Raw genomic sequence first — 20,469 nt, 5'->3', positions numbered from 1 at the left:
TAGTCCCTTTAGAAGAAAAAGTTGCTGTGTTCTGTACAGTGTGCACCTGGTTCTGTCTGGTTCCCTAAACACACCTTTACAAGTTCATCTCACCTGGAACTGCAGACATGCTCACTCAAGGGAGCAAGTATGCTGCACATAGATATGTAAATCACTCATGTGCCATCTGTCCATCATGCTCACAGAGGAAAAAGGAACCTGGAAAGGAAAGATAGAAGGAAGTGGGAGGTGGAGACAGCTGACTGCTAATTTTGGACAGCTGCAAAAGCAGTTTGCATCCATCTTGTTCTATAGATTTGAGCATCTGACACCCAGACAAGAGCATGGCATGGCTCCCTGGGGGACTCAGACTTAGTCACTACTCAGAGAAAAGCCAAGGTCACTGTCATAGTTTAAAGAACCAGATTAATAGGCTTTGAAAAATGAAATTATTCTCCTGCTGCAGTCTTCTCTGAGCTGGAAGGCTATGACCATTTGAAAGCCTCACTCAGTTCCTTGCAGCAGTTTCTGGAAATAAAATTCAGCATGTGGAAAAAGAAAAAAAAATTAGCAAGCCTATGTGAAGTAAGATTTCTTGAAGTCCAGCCACCAAACAGGTGCTGGTGCTATGCTAATCTCTACTTCAAGTTTTCTTCATTTGTTAATGTGCCTGATAGTGGTGCACCCTTTTTAGATGCCTCAAATATCACCTATGGAAATTGAGGAAGCTGAACAGTGCCTCCCTATGGTTTTTTTTTTTTTTTTTTTATATCCCATTGATGGTTTCCTGCTGCCTTCTGCTTGGATATTAACATTTTGTCCAGAAAACATTTTAAGTTAGACTGGTCTTAGAGAGGAGTACTTTTGAAGTTTGGGTTATCTCTCAGAACGTGACCCTCTTCAAGTGGCAAGAAAGAATAGACCATTGAAACAAAATATCAAAGGTTAAAGGGATTTCACATTTTTTTCTGGTTTTGCTATTGCTCTGTTGTGCTTTTATATCACACTGTCATTTTTATTTATTGTTGTTTATCAATGGTTTCTCATCCTTATTCTATCATTTCTACCATATCTTTTCTCATTATCATACATAGTTTTAGATTTGGGTTTTATAGGAATACCACCTGTTCCTGTGTACTCTCCATCTTAAAATATCATATTCTAATTCATCAATTTATTATGTATTGAATACACTTGTTGGGTGAACGACTGAATATGCCAATCTATAGTGCTGCAGATGAGTTCAGTGTTACAGGAGAGCTTGACCCACCAGTGGATTTCAACTTGAGGTCTCTAGACAAGGGGCCACAGTTCATTTACATAGGTTTCAGAGAACAACTGAAGTTTTGTGTGATTTCTGTGTTATGTGCTTTTAAAAATTTATGTATTCATGCATTTGTTTTCAAGAGCATATCCATAACTTTATATTTTGGTCAAAGACAGTCTTCATATCTGAAGATTCATCACTTCTGGTAGACAACATTGGATATCTGACCTTAGAAAGTATAATGACCTCAACTCTAGCCTTAAGACTGCTCCAAGGCCTTAGGTCTCCCCAGAAAGACTGGAAGCTAAAAAGACTCTTTGACCTCATCCATGACCTGGGAAAGTGCTTGCAAGGAATGCTATAAGTGAAACATCCTTACTTACAATATGCACTGTGCAGATACATCTCACGGACAGCTCTGATTTTAAGTCCCATCTCTGAAAATGTGACCTGTCTCCCCGGTGAGTTGGCTATATGTCCACTTTGATCTGATCCAGTTTATTTTCACTGCTTGGACATAGCCCCATGAGTATCACAATGTTTTCATGTTTCTCTGGACCTGTGAGTTGAGGCACTTTACTCTTTTTTTTTTAAGATTTTATTTATTTATTATGTATACAACATTCTGCTTCCATGTATATCTGCACACCAGAAGAGGGCATCAGATCTCATAAGGGATGGTTGTGAGCCACCATATGGTTGCTGGGAATTGAACTCAGGACCTCTGGAAGAGCAGTCAGTGCTCTTAACCTCTGAGCCATCTCTCCAGCCCTGAGTCACTTTACTCTTGACTACCATTTCAAAGATGTCTGCCCTGGTGATTTGACTGAGTAATGTCCCCTCTATGGCCACATATTTGAGCATTTAGTACCCAGTTGGTGGCATTTTTTAGGGAGTTTGGATATGGAGGCATCACTTGTGGTGGGCTTATAATCTTACCCTACTCCCTGTGTGCAGATAAAAACATATCTCAGCTTCCTACACCTGTCACCACCATGCCTTCCCCACCACGATGGACTCAATCCCTCTGAGATCATAAGCTAAAATGAACCCTTTCTTCCTTAAGCTGCTTTGGCCATTTATCACAGCAACAGAACAGTAACTAATACATCTTTATAGTTAACGGACTTAGATACCACAGAGGTGAGGCTGTCATACGCCCATCTAATAAAATTATTTCCCTGTGGAGTACAAGTCAGGCATATTTTCTTGCAGCCCAATATAGAAGGTTCAGGTTCCCCAAGCCCGGAGCTCCTCAGTGCTGACACAAACCCACTGTATTGCTGTATCTACCTGGGTTTTTGAGTTTCAGCCCTAGTGAGATGTAGGAGACAAAGGAAAACATGAAGCTCATGTTACTTTCTATGCTGTCATATAGTCTCCATGCCAGTCTAATATGATAACATGCAAGTAGAGTAAACTCTCAGATCTTAGTCTATTTTTACATTACTGTTCCAATACTGTAAAACACCTTTGTGTAGACAATGGCATCACTTTGCTATACAGAGAAAACACAGCTCAAATGCATAGTCTACACTGCAGTGTAAGTAATGCTGTCATACATATAATGATCAACACCAGAAGCTTTATTAATGAGCATAGCAGTTGCCAGATATGAATTTTTATTGGTGAAATTTGTTGTCTTCTTAATTAGCATGATGAATCTTTTATAATGAACTTTCACTGATAAAGATACTGGAGAGTGAAAGTTCCTTAAGAGCAGAGAATCTCCCCATCCTTTCATAAAAGGATTCTAGCATCCATCTAGGAATAGAATCATCATTCCAACATGATATTTAGAAGACTTATCAACTTGTATGGCGTAGGTTCTAAGCAATCCAAAACCCAACATATGTAGCCACAGTGGTGAAGCAGGCTCACACGGAGACCTCCTGCTCCAAGGCAGCAACTCTGGTTTGTGGGATGTGAAGCTAGGGATCTCCACCATTCTTGAGGGAAGAAAGGGACATTGGATATTTGGGGGACTTGGACAAAGGCAGTCTCCTTACCAGGGAACAGGTGGGAGTACTCTGATAACCATTCCATGTTTAGTGATGGAGTCACCCATGGCCTTCTGCTTAGATTGGTATGCCACACTTGATCATTCTTAAAGGGTCTGTTTTAGTCTTTGGCTTGAAGGATGTGTGAGTGTGAGTTGCTGAAGGAAACACAGCCTGTTTTGCTGCAGCATTTGCCTGTAGTGGATCTTTCACACACAAAGAGCAATTGTGAATGGTTGATGGACAGGGCCAGTTAACCAGCACCAAAGTCCTGACTGGGCCATAAGGTTCCACTTAGCCCAGTGCCAACAGAGAGTAAGCAGACTCTACTCAGTGTTCAATGGAAATGTGACAGTGACAGCCAGCGTGGGGGGAATAATGACATCGAAGTTGGATGCTGTCTATCTTCACACAGGTTTGTGACAAAACTGCCCTGGACCTCAATGAGCAACAGCACTGGGAGACAGACTTGGGGTTTTGACTATCTCTTTAGGCCATCCAGAAATCAAAGAGCCACGCTTCCCAGGAAGCCTCTGCCTTTATAAAAAGCAGCCCCAGATAGAAACTAAACAATGATTGTGGTGGTCTTCATGTCAGTAAACTGAAAGAAGCCTTGTTGGTTATTTTGGGCATCCCCATGTGGAGATCAGTTTCTGTGTCAGTTCATAGTATGAACACAATGGCCACCTCTGTTCATACAACAGTGTCACCCAAACAGCAGATATCTCTAATAAAGCTTTTAGGTTGACTTCAGTGTTAAGAGGTAAAGACTAATAAATAGTGACTGCCTGTGCTGGCAGTATGACAAAGGGGAAACTGCTTTTCACAATAATGGTACAAAGATATGTATTAATAGATGTGTCTGATGGGTCACAGGGAATTGTGGGAGCCATTTCACTCATCCTAATTTCACTGTTCTTTGACATGTATACTGAGAGAATATTGTGTGGGTAATGCATCTTTAACTTCTCTCTGGTGGTTGTGTGTGTCTTATTGTTATGCCAGGATAGAGTGATGCAGAACCTGTGTTCCATGTGAAGTGTGGAAGGACAGACCCTAGATCAATCTGACACCAAAGAAAAACAAATAGGTGTGTTGTGATGTGGAAGAGGAAACTGAGAGTTGGAGACGTTTGATGAATTGAGTAGCATTGTTCTATGCAGCCCTGCCCACATCATCACTGGCCACCCAGTTCCTAGACCCATTCTGACTGTCTCCCCTGCTCCCTTTGTTCAATCCCTAAGTGTACATGGTCTCAGGAAGGACCTAAGAAGTATATTGGGTGGGAAGGCCTTGGGGTGGGGGAAATCTAGTTGTCAAAGAGAATGAGAGATAGTTCATTCTAGAGCAAAATTGGAGTGACTTCACCTAGAAAATACACAGCTAGGTCAGTCTAGGTTCCATGCTCTCACATGAAGCAGTTTCATAAAGTTTTATAGCTATAGAACACAGAAATTTTAAAATAAGGCATTTTAAAACATAGTAATGAAGTAATAAGTACACGAGAAAGGTGGTTAAAACAAGATAGGGGATGTCCTATAGACCTCAGATACTCTCTGATGACATTCTTGGCTTTTGGGTTTGTGGGAGTTATATGTCTAAGTAGATTCCAAAAGGGTTTTGTCTATTAGTAATGGAAGTTAGCTCCAAAACAGATACAGTCAAGGAATGGATGGCTATTGGGTGGGGGGCGGGGGGGCTAAAGCTAGCCCAAGACAGGTAATTAGTCTCTGGTCTGGCAACATTCCAACCTTTCCACACCACTGTAGTTCGATGCAGCAACAGCTTTTTCCCAGGAATTTTTGTTTACTCAGCTAAGAAAGAGCTAGAGTCTGTGTTGGGTTCAGACCTTCCAGTGTGGCTCCTTTGAGACCACCCACACTCCTTCCTATACCTCCCACCCACCCATTACTCTGTAAGTAAACTATCTTAGTTAGGGTTTCTATTGCTGTGAAGAGACACCATGACCACAGCAACTCTTATAAAGGAAAACATTTAATTGGGGTGGCTCACTGACAGGTCAGAGGTTTAGTCCATTATTGGCACAGTGGGAAGCAAGGCAGCATCCAGGTAGACATGGTGCTGGAGAAGGAGCTGAGAGTTCTTACATCTTGTCTCATAGGCAACAAGCAGTGGTCTAGGACATTGAGGTCTCATATATGCTCAAGATATAAGCCCAAAGCCCACTTCCACAGTGACATACTACTTCCAACAAGACCACACCTCCTAATTGTGCCACTCTCTTTAGGGACCATCTTCTTTCAAACCTCCACGTAAGCCTATAAGCAATTTATGTTAACAAGACACACAGTCATCTTTAGCATTCAAAGGGGAATGACTCTAGGACCTCTTGTAGACACCAATCTCAAATGATGTCAGGTTTCTTATTGAAAAATCATGTAGTATTTTCATATAGCCTCCTATATTTTCCTGTATATTTTATTTCATCTCCAGATGACTTATAACATCTACTCCAATGTAAATGGATTTGCTAGCTCACTCTGAGGTGGATAAAGTCCAGAAATGGTGTGTGTATATGTTCATTCAGTGTAGATACCATATTGCAGGTAAAGAGTCCCTTGATTTTCAGCTAAGTCAAATCTGTTTCAAAACTCAGTAGATACCAAGGTCTGATAATATACTCAGAAGTCCTAATTTGATGATGAAACATGATGCTTCCTATTTTTCCCATACAACTTTATACTTATTTGCTTTGAGCATGTGAAATTACTTTAAAGAATGAAGGTGTCCAGGGCTGAAAAGAGAGTGCAGTGGTTAGAAATGCCTCTTGCAGAGGACCCAGGTTCAGTTCTCAGCACCCATGTGATGGCTCACAACCATCTGTAACTATAGTTCCAGGGAACCAATGCCCTCTTTGGGTCTCGGTAGTCATCACATGTATGTGATGCACATACATACATGTAGGCAAAACACACACACATAAAATAAAAATCTTTTTTTAAAAGAAAAAAAAAGAAGGTATATGGTATGGTTCTATTAAATGCCCCCCCCACATTGTTAGACTATGTGCTGTTTTGAGAGATTAAGAGACCTTTTTTGAGGAGGTAGGGCCTGGCCCTGCTGGCGTGGATAGGTTGCTAAAGGCGGGCCTTTGAAGGTACAGTCCCACCCTAGTTCTAGTTTTCTGATCTTCCTATTCTGCCCCCCCTGAGGAGCTCTGCCATAGACTCAGTCTGCCAAGGCATTGCTCGACCACACCTTCCCCACACAATGGACTGAAAGCTCCTAAAGCCAGGAGCCCAAGTGAATCCTCCTCCCTTACATTGTCTAGGCCAGGTAGTTTGTCATAGACAGTAGTAGTAGTAACTGATAAAGCAGGCCATTATAGGTTGCATATAGTATATAGGTAAACAGTCAAGATTAAATGTCTGGCTGTGATTAGCAGTGACACTAGCCTGCTTTAGTGTGGGAATCAGGACTATACATTATATAAGCAAATCCATAAGACTAGTGACATGTTGAGGAGAACACTTCTGAGAGATCTGGGCAAATCACCAGTGTCCTGGACAACTATCCTCATGTATAAAACACAGGAGATGGCTTAGATCCAGGGCTGGCAAGCTATGGGCCAAATCTGCTCTACATGCTTTTGTAATTAGATTTTAGGGCAGGCAGCAATGCTCAGTGATATATCTGATATCTGTGATTGCTTTTGAACTAAAATATTTACTGTCTGGCCCTTTTCAGAATAAGATCACCAATTTTGACCTTTGTCATCCCTTTAAAAAACCCAGTGCTAAAGTCTGTGACCCTGTGATACACTCACCCAGTGTCAGAAGTGAGGGAACACAAAGGTCACAAAAAACAGAGAAAGGGTGCCCTGGTTCTGGGCAAGTCTTGAATTTAAAGAAGGCTCTGTTGTATTCAGGTTCAGTACCTTCACAACACCTGCCCTCATCCCTCCTGTCTTGCCTGAAGCATTTGCACAGCTGCCTGGGGACCACTTTGGTTGCATGCAAAAGCCCTGTAGTCGTTCTCTGTGGAGCTCATAGTTTTCTTGTCTTTCAAATATATCAGCTAGAGAAACTCCTTTCTATGGGAAGTGTTTCCCACTCGAATATAAACCTACTTCATCTTGCCTGACTGGAGGCATTTGTTGAGGAAAATGGGCCAGCTGTGCCTGAGTGCTACCCTGCCATACTACGTGGCTCGTGCCAGGGGTCTGGATTGGCACTCTGTTCCCTCCTCCCTGGACACTGAGAGTTTGCACACAGGTCTAATTTACCTATCACTTCGTAACCAGATTACAGGACTAAAGCTAGGACGTCTCCTTAATCTTAAGTGACTTAATTGGTAGGCTGTTTGCTCAGTTGGCATAGTTAGCTGGGCAGCCTTAGACAGGATGCAGTCGGAGCACCTGGACTACAGAGCTGTCCCCATGGCCACACTCACACACTGCCACCCTTTCAAGTGGAGTATAGGGGAAGATCAATATTTTGATTCAGGAAACTTCAAAATAAAAAGAATCTGTAGGCTATATCTGTTGCTTAATAGCAGAGTGTTTGGATGGCAGGCACATCTTAAGTCCCTGGATTTGACCCCCCACTTTGGAGGGGAGTGGCCATTATATCAGTTTTTCATGTTGCATATCATTCGTTTATTGTGTCTGTGTGTGTGCGCGCGCATGCATGCATGCACACACACACAACGGACAGAGACTGATAACTCTCCAGTTAGCTCTACTGGGGCTGGATTTGGCTAGACCTGCTGGGCAATGAGCTCTGGTGATCTGCCTGTCTATACTCCCCGGCTCTGACCCCAAACCTGGGGTTACAAACATACAGCACTTTACTCCTTTTTATGTCTGTCCTGGGGAGCTGAACTCAGGTCTGCTATTTGTGTGGCAGGCACTTTACTGATGGAATTATCCCCCCAGCCATGTTATTTGTTCATTTCTTGTTCCACAGACTTACAAGCATACTCCCCCATTTTGTGTATATATTTGCTTAACTTTGATTTTGAAATTTTGTAGACAACAGAATACCCTTTTTTCCTTTGTCTTAACATGCCTTAAAATAAAAAAAAAAGGTCTGACTACTATGAAAGACTTTACTCAAGGGGAGAGAGAACTTTCTGTGGTATTTAAGTCTATAGAATTTTTTCTCTTTCTATATTGATCCTTTGCTTTCTTGCCTTTGTTCTTTGTACAGAAAAAAAAAAAATAAGGTCAGCCATGCCTGCTTCTTCCCTACCCAAACTTAACATTTTTTTATGTATTAGTATGCTAATGCACAAAATGTCACAGTGAGAAGTTATTGTGCTTTGAAACCAGCTACCTTCTTAAATCCTGATGCAGGCATTTGTGACAAGGCATGCTGGGTGGTCAGCAGTGACCCTATGACGAAAAAGAAATAAGCAAAGATGCCATGGAGCGTCTCCAGCAATATGTCAGTCAAGTTTTCATCAATAAAACAGCTTTATTCAAAAAGAAGCTTATGTATTTCGTATCTCTGGAAGTTCAAGACTGGGTGACCCCACTGGTTTGGAAAGAAAATGTATAGTACAGAATAATCACATCTTAAACCAGAACATGGAGCTAGCAACTGGTCACCTCGTCTCCTTCTGGGGCCTCTCATAACCTAAAGACCTTCCACAAGAATCCATGTCTTCCACAGTGCCATCCTGTGAACTGAACCTTCCATTAGCAGCAATGTATGAGAGACACAAAATTAAGCAAATGATGCCTAGTGACAGGTATTCCAGGGACAAAGATGACCTAAGTTTTTCTGTTTTGTTCTGTGTCTAATGAAGTCTACTGGCCTTGCACTGGGTCCCAAGGTAAGAGTTAAGAGAGTCTGGTGGCTGCAGCCATACTGTTGGGTGTTTATAGCAGGTAGCAGTCCTACTATGGAATTGGGACACTCATCTGTAGCACGAAATAATAAAAGACTAGGAGAGAGAGAGATATTGGGGTTCATCCTGAAGATCAGGGAAGCAAATCAGCCAAGCTACCAGAGAGCTCTGACCTCTATAAGGGCTGGGGTGTTCCTATTCTCGATATGGCTAGAGAATGAATGCTTGATACTGAGACCCTGCTCCTGTCTTATACACCTCTCATGAGTCCTGGGATTAAAGGTGGGTGCCTGGCTTCTATGGCTTGTGGCTGACTTTGCTTTCAGAAACCTCAGGCAATTTTTATCAAATCATAAATAATATTTCACCACACTCCTCATGACCTTCATCAAATAGGGAAGAATCAGAATGAGCTAAAAGCAACCAGTTTGGAGTACATCTAGTGCTAGATTTTCAGGCAAGAAATGTTAGTTATCTGAATTCCACAAGCAAGTTCACTTTAGACCTGGCCTTCGGAATGTTGTTCTTGAGCACAGTACAGCATTGCCATCTTAACCACAGCTGCTTCGGTTACTATAGACCCCCAGCAAGTCAGGGCCATGCTGACAGTTCATCATAGAAGGAGAAGATGGGAAAGACCATTTGACCCTCCTGAGATTCCAGCCACCTGTGCCCATGTGTTTGCTAGCTGGGTGTAATCCTGCCCCAGCTGGAGTGCTCATTAATGCAGAAACATGGCTCCCACCACTAAGGGAAGAAAGGATATTTTATTCTGGAGCTGTCTATGAGTGACCATGAACTAGAAACAAAGCTACAGGTTAACACGAATCAAATACCGTACTCCAACCTGGTAACAGTTTTCTGAAGTTGTTAATTACAGGAAAAAAAAGAAAGTTACAAATCAAGGCACTTTTCAAATACTTACTTGGTAGACATACAGGTAAGCAGAGCAGTCTCTGCCACATGCCTCAGATACTGTCTGATCACATTTTTTCGATTTTGGGTTGGTGAAAGCTAGTGGTCTGTTAATGCAATGTTTCAGTTGATTGTCACAAGGATGTAGGTCAGGCACAGAGGTCGACAATGAATGGCTGCTGAGGGAGCTCAAGATAGTGTTCGAGCAACATTCCAACTCTCCACAAGCGTTAATCAACCACAAACGTGAGGCATCGATCAGTCTACTTTATGGCATCCTAAACATAGCTGAAGGTTCTATTCTGGGTTCTTCTATTTTTGAGTTCACATGGTGATCTTGGGAGATGGGAGATTAACTGAAGGGGAAGGAAGGAACACAGTCTATACAGATCTCTGATGGGACTTTGGGGGGAATTACTCATGCTTTTGTATTCCCTCAACCAGGTTCCCATAAATAAATCCAACTAAACTGGCTGGTTCCCTGACCTTGACTTGGATGAGGTCTGTCATTCATGCTCTACTTGGAGTGAGGAGATATCTGCTAATGTCTTCCCAAGAAAAGTTAGTATAGGGCCTCCCTACATCAGGTTGCCAAGTCACCTGGTGTGGTGTGACTGGCTCAGTGGCCAGGCACAGAATCTTCTAAAAATACTGGAAAATATCAAGGGGTAAGAGGAAATGTGACATTTTTCCCTCTGGCACATAAGTTCCAATAAAACATCTGCATCTCACAAGATAAATAGAATCAGTCTAGACCTACCTTTTACAATATTTGAACATGTTGTGCCCAAACTCTGAATTCCCAAATCACCAAGAAGCCCATTTCAATGCAAAAGCAATGAGTCTTTTATTGCAGTCTTTTTATTGCAGTTGTTAGCTCCGGCCTTTCATCCATCCTCCATGGTGGATGTGGGGGTGGGGGGGAGTCGCCGAGAAGCCACAGCATAGAGATCTTATAGGGCAGCATATGGGGAGTGTCTAGGGGTACACACAGGCTCAGGATTGGTGTGTCTCCAGGCTTGGAGGGCTTGCCCTGTGTTGATTGGTCAACTGGTTGTTATGGCCCATAGGCCCTACCAGGGTGATTGCTATGCTCTTGTCGGTAAAGCACACCCAGAGCCGTAAAACATAACACCAGCTAACTTCTGATTGGTTCCTTGCCACGAGGCAGGCATCTGACATCCTAGTGACCAAGGCAAGGTCAGGCAAGCACGTGTTAGACTGCTGCCAAAATGGGGAGCTGGTCCCTTCATTCACAAGAGAAAGTTCTGTGATTAATTCAACCCAAGTTCATGGTCAAGTTTGACATTTCCGAGAAATATGGGGCAAATTACTCATCTTGCAGAGAACTAGATATCTTATGAGAGGTGAGAATCATGTTGAGAAAGTACAAATGGATTTGCATCTCCAATTTTCTAAAAATATCTTGGGTGAAAACAAGTAAATATAGGGCCCCTCCCCATTTAGCCACTGGCTTGCAGTCTTCAGCTGACAGCTATTAAACAATTATAAGTGTTGAATTTCTGTTTGCAGCCCTGGCATAGTGTCGGATATCCACTCATGACACAAATGGGAATCGATTGTCTTTGGGGGTCCAGGCATTGTGCATTGTATTGAGCAACAGAATACAGAAAGGAACAGGCCAATGCAGTCATGTCTAGAGTATGAAATATGAACTGAACTAATTAATGAAAAGGTGGAGGTTATATTACAAGGTCAAAGACGAGAAGATCAGGGAACTCCAGTGAGTTGGATCTGCTCTAGGTTCTTTTTCATTCTTCCCTTGTCTCTTATTACTTCCAAAAGCTGCACAATAAAACTAAATTGAATCAACCTCAAAAGCCAGCCACACCTCACTTCACCCTGCCCCCCCACACACACACACACACCGGAGCTGCCCTGGAATGGCGCCAGGGAGCCTTTGTCTGTGGACTTGGCAGGTGGCTGTGGTGTGCTGCCTTCTGTCCCATTAACCTCTATTTTATCTGTCAAGAATAGTATTCCCCATTGTTGAAAGCAGCAATTTGCCAAGCAGGCAGGCTTGGAGTCCTGTTTGATGAAGCATCCAGAGTGCAAAAGGGAAAGTTTAAACAGATTTGCCTCTCTAATTTCCTGAAAGATCACAGACCAAACTTGCCCTCTGGTAAAATGCTTTCTGTTTGCATTATAATAACAAGCATTTATTGCCCTGACAGGGAGGGAGAGGCCAAAAGAGAATGGCCCCTATTTCCTGGTTTAATTTAGTTCTATTATAACTCATAGCATATCTTGCTATTTAAAACATAGGAATGTACAGACCTCCTCTTTGTTAATGGCCCAATGTATCCTGAAAGACATTTTTCCTTCTGCTGCTGTAGAACACACGGTGTTAATTTTTGTGTTTCTAGTATTGAGTGTTGGGTTCTAGGCAGGAAATCATGTCCAGAATAGATTCTTCTACTTTCCTTTTCCTTTGAAGAAATCTGAACTTTATTGTCAAGTCTATGGCCAGCAGATGCAACCCCATACGGTTCAGATAGTTCATCTTTCATTCATTGTTTCGTGAGGAAACAACAGCAACAAAAAAAGTCCCTCTTGTATCTAGTTTGTCAAAATGAGAAAGAATCAAGAATTGAGAACTCCTCAGCAAACTAGTGACTTAGTCTCTTCAGATCAGCCTAAGTCTTGGCACCTCAGGCTGATCTGGATTGTTTCTTGCTTCTCCAAAGAGACGCACACACGTTTGCATATGTATGTGGATATGTGGGAGCATTGTGTATGTATATGCATGTGCATGCATACCTGTGTTCACCATTGTATACTTTTGAGGCTACTTTGATGGGCTGGCATATTTCTTATAGGAAGCACATTTGAAAACAATATAACTGATGTGAACATTCAAGGGCAAGCAGGCTTCAGGAGACCATGTAAGGGCATTCATGATGATATTTCCAGTTCCAGAATCAGGGTTATCTGGGAGTGTAGAATATATAATATGTCTATCTCATGGCACATGTGAAAGTTCAGAGGAGAGTTCTCTGAGAGCCAGGCTCTCAGACTGAGAAGCATCCCACTTGTCCATCCCTGGTAGTGCAATCAAATGGTACCCATACCTCATGTTGAGCAATGTGTTTGCAAGCCCTAAGTCTATCCCCATTTCTCTGTGACAACCTCTTTCATCCAGACACTTTTCTCTGGCCTCCCACATCTGTGCTTGGCATGCCCTTCCTCAACTGCCAGGGCTCTGCTTCAGTGTCACTTCTGAATTAAGCCATTCATTCCTTCAGTTCACTGACCGAACTCTGTAGGTCTCTCTAGATTTGCTGTATCAGCATCCTGGGGAGGTTTTTTCAAAGAATATCAAACACTTACCATTACATAATTATGTGAGTACTATTTAATGCTTATCTTCTTGACTAGGCAGCCACTCTTCTGAAAGCAGAGGCTGTATTCATCTTAATCAACCAAATCCACAGCACCCAACTTGAAACAGCCATCATTCAGTAAATATTTGTTGGATAAATGGATGAGTTGCTGAAAGTAAAAAAGGACATAAATATTAAAAAAATGAAGGGAGAGTTGGAGACAAACAAAACAATACAGAAGGGGTGGGGATGGAGAAACTGTTGGGTATTAAGAGTGCTTACGGCTCACAACTACCTGTAAATCTAGTTCCAGGGCATCCATCACCCTTTTCTGACCTCCCCAGCACTGCACACACACACAGAAATAAATAAAATCTTTTTAAAAAGTGAATCAGGAGTTGACCAGTTAGCATTTCTTCAGATGTACTCAAGTTCTTATTCTCACCAGGCTGATCTGGTGAGAAGCTATGCTTTGCTTCTCAAACTGGGTCTAAGAGCATATACATTCATGTACATATGTACAGACACATATCCATATAATATTCACAAATACATGCAAGTGTTTGAATGCATTTGTTCATGTATGTGCACATTTGAGGCTGGTTTGATGGGATTTTGTGAGTTAGTAAATGGAGTACTTTGTGAATGAAATAATGGGATATTTATCTTTCAAAGCAAACTAAACCTAAGTTGCTCATATTGGCTTTTAACCAGTTGCCGAATTTTAATCACGAAACTTGTATGGCCTGTGGTTAGTCAGGGGACATATTTTCTTACAATCTCAAACATTTTGAGAACTTTTATTTAGTTTCCACCCAGCATTCATTCACCTGGTCTCCTGGGCTGACTGTGTTTTAAGACATGGCAATGGTAAGTTACAAGTACACACAGGCCAAAACAAAGAATAGGGTTTGCCCCAGGAAGCTGGCAATGCAGGGCTAGTGAGAAACAAACACTGCACTCTCCATACCTCACCCCACACCCACATCTCTTTCTCTCCTCTCTCCTTAGTCTTTCAGAGATGGCAAGATGTGAGTGGGTGCACAGTTAGTGAGGTGGTTAAGCCTTTGACAACTGATAAAGCCACGTGAGAAAAGCCTGGTTCACACATGGCTGCCTTGCATCTAGTTCATCAGAACAGACCTTTACATGAAAAGTTGTATTCAAGGAAATGTGTCAATCAAGGTATTCTGGGAAGATGACTCAGTCAGTAGTGCTCGCCTTGCAAGCATGAGGACCGGAAACCATGTGAAGGGCCTGCCCAGGTAGAACCACGCAGATCCCTGGAGCTCCAGGCAAATGAGAGAACCTGCCTTCACAAACAAAGTAAACAGCTCCTGAAAAATGACAATTAAGGCTAACCTCTGGCTTCCATGTGCACATGTGTATGCCCATATAAACATACATACATGCACTCACATGAAATGTCTTCCTTTCTGGTTTCTCTTGGGTATATCAAGGTGGTAAACACCAAGCAGGGGGACAGTTGATGTAAGTACCAGCCTGAACTCTCAGATCCTCTGGAAGTTTCCTTATGCTGCAAAATATGTCCATGTAGGGGTAAGAAGCCACTGCTGTTTGTCCCGCTCGATAGTCTTGCCGGCAAGAACCACACAGGACATTCGGATCCTTCTGCAGTAAAGCTTTAATGCGTCTTGAGAGGAGAGCATAAGCTTACCAGAGCGGAGACCCCAGCCAAGAATCCCGTCCCCTAATAAAGGCTCACAGACTCTGAGCAATGCGTGTACAGCTGGGATAGGTGGATGACTCGTCACCCTATATGACGCCATGGAATAGGCGGGGCTAGGCAGTGGAAAAACACTGAGCACATGGATACCAACGTTGTTTACTTGATCCGGCAGCGGATGTCAGCGCCATCTTGTAATGGCGAATGTGAGTGCGGCTCCTCACAACTGTTGACAATGGCACTCCAGTCCTAAATCTACCATTGACTATTGCCGAGTCAGAGGGAACTACAACTATCAGAATGGAGGGAAGTTGTTTCTAATCTCTAATGGACCCTGGGAGGGAGGTCAGCTGCAGTGTAAGTTGCTAGAGGTCAAATACAAACAGAAGCTATAACTAGCTCCCAGAGCCAGCAAAGGGACCCAGGGGACTGGGTGGAGCACATTGTCATCGGCTGCAGCTCCCTACCAGTTAAGGGCTCCTAGACTTGAAACTTCTGACTCCTCTTCAGGAAGCAATTATGGTGATACCCCTCTCACCTTGGCTCTGTGATAGTTAGCCCTTCTTTGGCTCTTTTTATCATCTTTAATAGATGCAACTACAGCAACATGTACATTCTCAAGTAATTATCCAGGACAGCTACTCTTTCTTGAGAACGTGTCCAATAATTAATATACCCTGCCTTGTGCATTAGGTCATAGAGCTGTGCGTAGGTCAATATCTGTTAATAATGAGTGATGGATTGCCTTCCATGTTATGAGCCCTGTGTGGAAGAGCGAGACCACACATTTTTGCTGACTCCTTGAAAGGTTCTAAACCACTGGCTACTCTTAGCTGCCTGTTAATTCGCCCTCCTAGATTTATTTAATATGGCTAACGAATAATTCACAGTGGTGATGGTTCCCAAGACTACAGCTTGTCATTGTCAGCAAATGTGGTCATGAAACAGGAATTCTGTCACCCTTGAAAAACACTTATCCAGTTGACCAGTATTGAGGGAGGTCACTGTGCCTGGGGACCCTCGCCAAGCTGAAGATGTGATCCTTCTGAATCTATTATCCTGTTAAAAGGGGCACAGCCTGTGGGAGGCAGCAATGCATGCTTGGGTTGAAAAACTTCCCTTTAAAGTTCAGTGCCAGAGTTACTCTCCAAATAAAATCCCAGACTCACTCTTTTCTGGCTGCCTGCCTGCTTTGTTTCCTTCCTTCCTTCCTTCCTGTTTTTCTTTCACCTTGCTTCTCATTCAACAGGGATTTACTGAGTGCCTGTGATGAGTCAGACATTGTGGGTAGAGGTGCAGGAGGGAACAAAAACCATCCCACTTCTTGAAGCTTCCAACTTCTGTTCTAGACAGTAACGGAATTAGGTATGCACAACAGTGTTTGCACACCATGGAAAGTGTTGTGGTGGGAACAAAGGAAGAGGAGGCAGTGAGTGCTTGGAGGGTGAGTGATCTGACCCCTTTAAGAGGTAGCACTGAGAAGGATCTAGTTCCCTGAAGACCTGGAAATAGAATTTTTGGGTGGAGGGAGGAGGGTATGTAGAGCCTCAAGCCCAGAGTGCTGTAGAAAAATCTGCCCAGGGTAGTGAGAAGTCAAAGGGCAAGGTGGCCCCAAGGTCTGAAAGGACGCAGACAACAGCTCACCCAGGACTCCATAGGTCACAGAAAGGAATTTTAAATAATGACTGGATTTAAAAAAAAAAAATGATGATAACTTTTTACTGTTGGTCATGTTGTAGTAGAGACAGGGAGTCAGGAAAGCACCCTGCAAACAAGACTGGGTGCCTCAGCCACATAGAATGGGTAGTATGTATATGCACAGAGGCAAATGGTGAACCTTTGTGTCATCCAGGTTCCTGCCTGAATGATATCCAGGTACCCAATGCATTGTGTTCTTCTGAGGATCAAATATATGAGTATTTATTCCCATGAAGAACGAACATGTAATGATTTTGTACAAACGTGAAAAATATATGGTTACCACTTCCTGTCACCTCTGGATGGAGGAGGAGGAAATCAGGAGATAGGGATTGAATGGCATGGCTTGTCATCTGTGTGCACAGGTAATGCCCCAGACTGCTTCTAAGGTGTGCAAGTTCTCCAGCCAGCTGAGCTGCTCTTGATGCCTCCTCTGTCTTTGTTTTTTGCCACAGCACTTTCCATGGCTTACACATTCAGTCTCTCTCTAGAACAAGAGTTTCAAGAAGTAGGGTGATCTTTGCCTTTGTTCATTACCATACTTCTACCTGCGGTGCCAATACAAGCCATTACTCACACAGCTTCGTCTGTACATGGGGCAAGTTAGACATCAACTGAAAATGTCTAGTTTAGATTGGGTGTCTTTATATTTTTGGTATTATTATTATTATTGTTAGTTTTACAAATGAACAAAGCAAAAATGACTAACTTTGAGAAAAGGGAACATGGTTTTCTCTGTGGTTGGCTATGTTCAACCCCTGTTAGATCCAAGTGTGCTGGCGTATAACATAATATGTAAGCAAGAATAAAAAGGAGGAGGAAACTGGCTGCTGTTGGAAAATGACAAAACTGGAGAAAAGAAGGGTTAGTGTTCTTGGTGTCCAGCTCAGTGGAAGGGTACTTGTCCTGAATGCTCGAGGCTCCAGAGTCCATCCCCACCACTGCCACCACCCCCTACCCAGAAAAACACAGGAAGGAATAACTAGAGCTAAGAAAGAAAGGACAATGACCAATGGAAGAGACAGAGCACTCATGTGCTATGCATATAAGAATAACTCGGATGTCACTACAAAAGATAGCCAGACACAGTAACCCATGTCTCTAAGTCCAGCACCATGGAAACTGAGGTAGAAAGGCTCTGAGTGACAGTGTGGGCTATGGACTGAGACTGTTTATCACCAAAGCTCATGAACACGAGACTCACTCACCAACCCAGACAGGCTATTTAGAATTAAAGACTTCTTATTGTTATGCTGGCTTGAACCCTGCCTCCATTTCTGAATAGTTAGATGAGCTTGGAGGACACTGCCAAGTTCACTAACTTTCCTTGTAAACAACATCCCATCTCCCAGTACAGTTAGAAGAATCAACTCAATGGGCACATGGGAAAGAAGTCAAATCTGTTAGAATCTCAAGTGTGCCATTAGTCTGTGCAGTTAGAAACTGTTTGGACCTTGGTTGGAGTGTTCTCATTTAAACGGGCTTTGAGTTGAAAGTGGGTTTCAGCCCCAAGGCAATCTGGGAGTCCCGTTCTCCAGTTTCGATCACAGAGTGTGGGTCATTTGACACATTCCACATGTGTCACAGTATCCACTGCAGTGTTGTCCCTTCAAATGGGTCCCTCTCCTCAGGAGGACTGTCCCTGTAGTTTGAATTTTGCCCTGTTATACCTTAACATGCAAGTAAGACTGGCTTAAAGGTAAGAACAGATGTCATCACCTCTCGCGTCCTTGTGGTTGTCATCCCTCCTTTGCTGCTGTCATGAGTGTGGAAGGGAATAAATATTCATCAGTCCTCCTAGCTGACATGAGACAGAGACCTAGAGACCTGAGAAAATGCACCAACCATTCTTCCCTTCTTCATTCTCATGGTTTTGTTCTCTTTGAGACAGGACACCATGTTGTTAGTGGGAATTCAAAGCGCACACACTGGAAGATATAACCAAGCCTCCTCCAAGCCATATTCATCCTTGTCTACTGTTCTCTCTTGGCTTTGTCCTTAGGCAAGTGTGAAATCGGCTGGGCCTACTACTGCACCGGGGCAGGGGCTGCAGCTGCTATGCTGCTGTGCACGTGGCTGGCTTGCTTCTCAGGCAAGAAGCAGAAGCACTATCCCTACTGAGACCAGGCCCTCGGGAGCAAGCTGAGGAGAGAACGGACCACGGGGGATTGAAGGGGCCAAAGCATCAGCTACTTTCACAAGGTGGAATAGTGGTTCTAACCCAGTACAATGTTAATGCAATGAAATCTGATTGAATCTGGAACATTCTCTAGGAAGGGAGGGTGGTGGGGAAGTTGTCAAAAGCATGGAGAATGTGGGACAATGGAGGAAAATGGACCAAAGGCTAAAACTACTGCAGGACATTGGGTGTTTCTATTCCACAAGTATCGTTAATGTATGTCACACACACACACACACACACACACACACACACACACACACACACACACACACACACACACAGCAAATCTATATATGCAAATGAGGATCTCATTTTTGTTCTCCTTCAAAAAGATGAGGACTAGGGGAGTCAAAAGGGCTAGTAGAAACAGTAGTATCTTAGGAAGCAGGACAAGTACCCTGCAGACATTCCCTGAAGATGAGGACTGAGCCTGAAAGCACATAATCACATGCACACATACACACACACCATACACATGTTATCACACTACTGCACAGGGGGTCAGCTGTGCACTGTTGATCCTGATTTTTTAAAAAATAGTCATCAGTACAGTATCATCACTTTATAAAAGCATACATTAAGCCTAGTCCATGGACCAATAAACCACTCTTATCAGTATTTTTGATATCCTGCATAAAGCTTTATGCTCACAGTGTATCTTCAGTGATTATGCATATCTTTAGTGGTAAGCCTTTGTATTCAATGTTATTCAAAGACACAGTAGTGATCTGAGTAGCTTCTGCTGTAATATCCTTGTGAAGAAATGGGACAGCTTTTGTCCATGATAGGTGGGAATTCAGTTGCAGATTGAGAGTGAAGAGAAGTCTTTCTCCAATTATTGGATTTTGTTTTCTTTTGTTCATTATTCTACTGTGCTATACCACAATTATTTCAATATTCATTTTGTAAAGGGAAAAAAGTACTATTTTGTTTGTATTTGAAAAGCTCTGTGAATAAATTCTCTTTGATCAATAGCTCACTGAGTCATTGAGTGTTAATTCACCTATCAGATTTGCTTAATTTCTTAAATAAAGCCTTTTCTACCATGGTACACAGCCCTGTTAATCTGATTATTTTCATCTAAGGCCAGGTCTTGTAGGCACAGACTACATGAAAGGTAAGTGTCTTCTTTTAGCTTAGATTCTTTGAAAACTTTAGCTCATTTTTAGTTCAATCATGACAGATTTTAGTAGAGTTTCAGGACTGTTAGGTATGTTATGGGAAGAGACACTGTGTTCTAACATGATGTAGGGCTGCAAGATGGACCATCACAAGTGGTGTGTCATGTGGCTGCCCTCTCACTGTCAACCGGGTGCCGTGTGTCTTCTGAACTCCTGTGCCAGCACTGTACTCTCACCTGAGGATCTTGGCCACTTGTGCAGCACCTGTCCCCTACAGTGGCCCCCAGCAGTAAGCCTTGAATCAAGAGAAAGGTTTAGCTCTGTCAATGTCTCCTCCTAACAGAGGCAGCTCTTCGGGAGCATAAGTTGCATGCCAGATAATGGATTCATCCTAAAACAAGCCTTAGTTAGTGTGGCATATCTTTGAAATGCCACCTCACCATGGGGACTCTGATCCACCAT

General features: G+C 42.9%; 1 protein-coding gene across 3 annotated transcripts in view; it reads left to right on the top strand.

Moving 5' to 3' along the window:
* Window positions 1-19,860, top strand: part of Lhfpl6 (LHFPL tetraspan subfamily member 6) — a 197,918-nt gene extending 178,058 nt beyond the window's left edge. For all 3 annotated transcript variants that reach the window (XM_027394950.2, XM_035450923.1, XM_027394949.2), the window contains one exon: window positions 18,707-19,860. In XM_027394950.2, coding sequence (XP_027250751.1) covers window positions 18,707-18,825 — 119 coding nt within the window. In that variant the 3' untranslated portion in view covers window positions 18,826-19,860. The remainder of the gene's footprint in view (window positions 1-18,706) is intronic.
* Window positions 19,861-20,469: the final 609 nt, after the last annotated feature.

Source organism: Cricetulus griseus (genome assembly GCF_003668045.3).
Source record: "Cricetulus griseus strain 17A/GY chromosome 1 unlocalized genomic scaffold, alternate assembly CriGri-PICRH-1.0 chr1_0, whole genome shotgun sequence".
Classification (NCBI taxonomy): domain Eukaryota; kingdom Metazoa; phylum Chordata; class Mammalia; order Rodentia; family Cricetidae; genus Cricetulus; species Cricetulus griseus.
The sequence above is the reverse complement of the archived record's forward strand: the minus strand, read 5'-3'. Positions and strand labels throughout refer to the sequence as shown.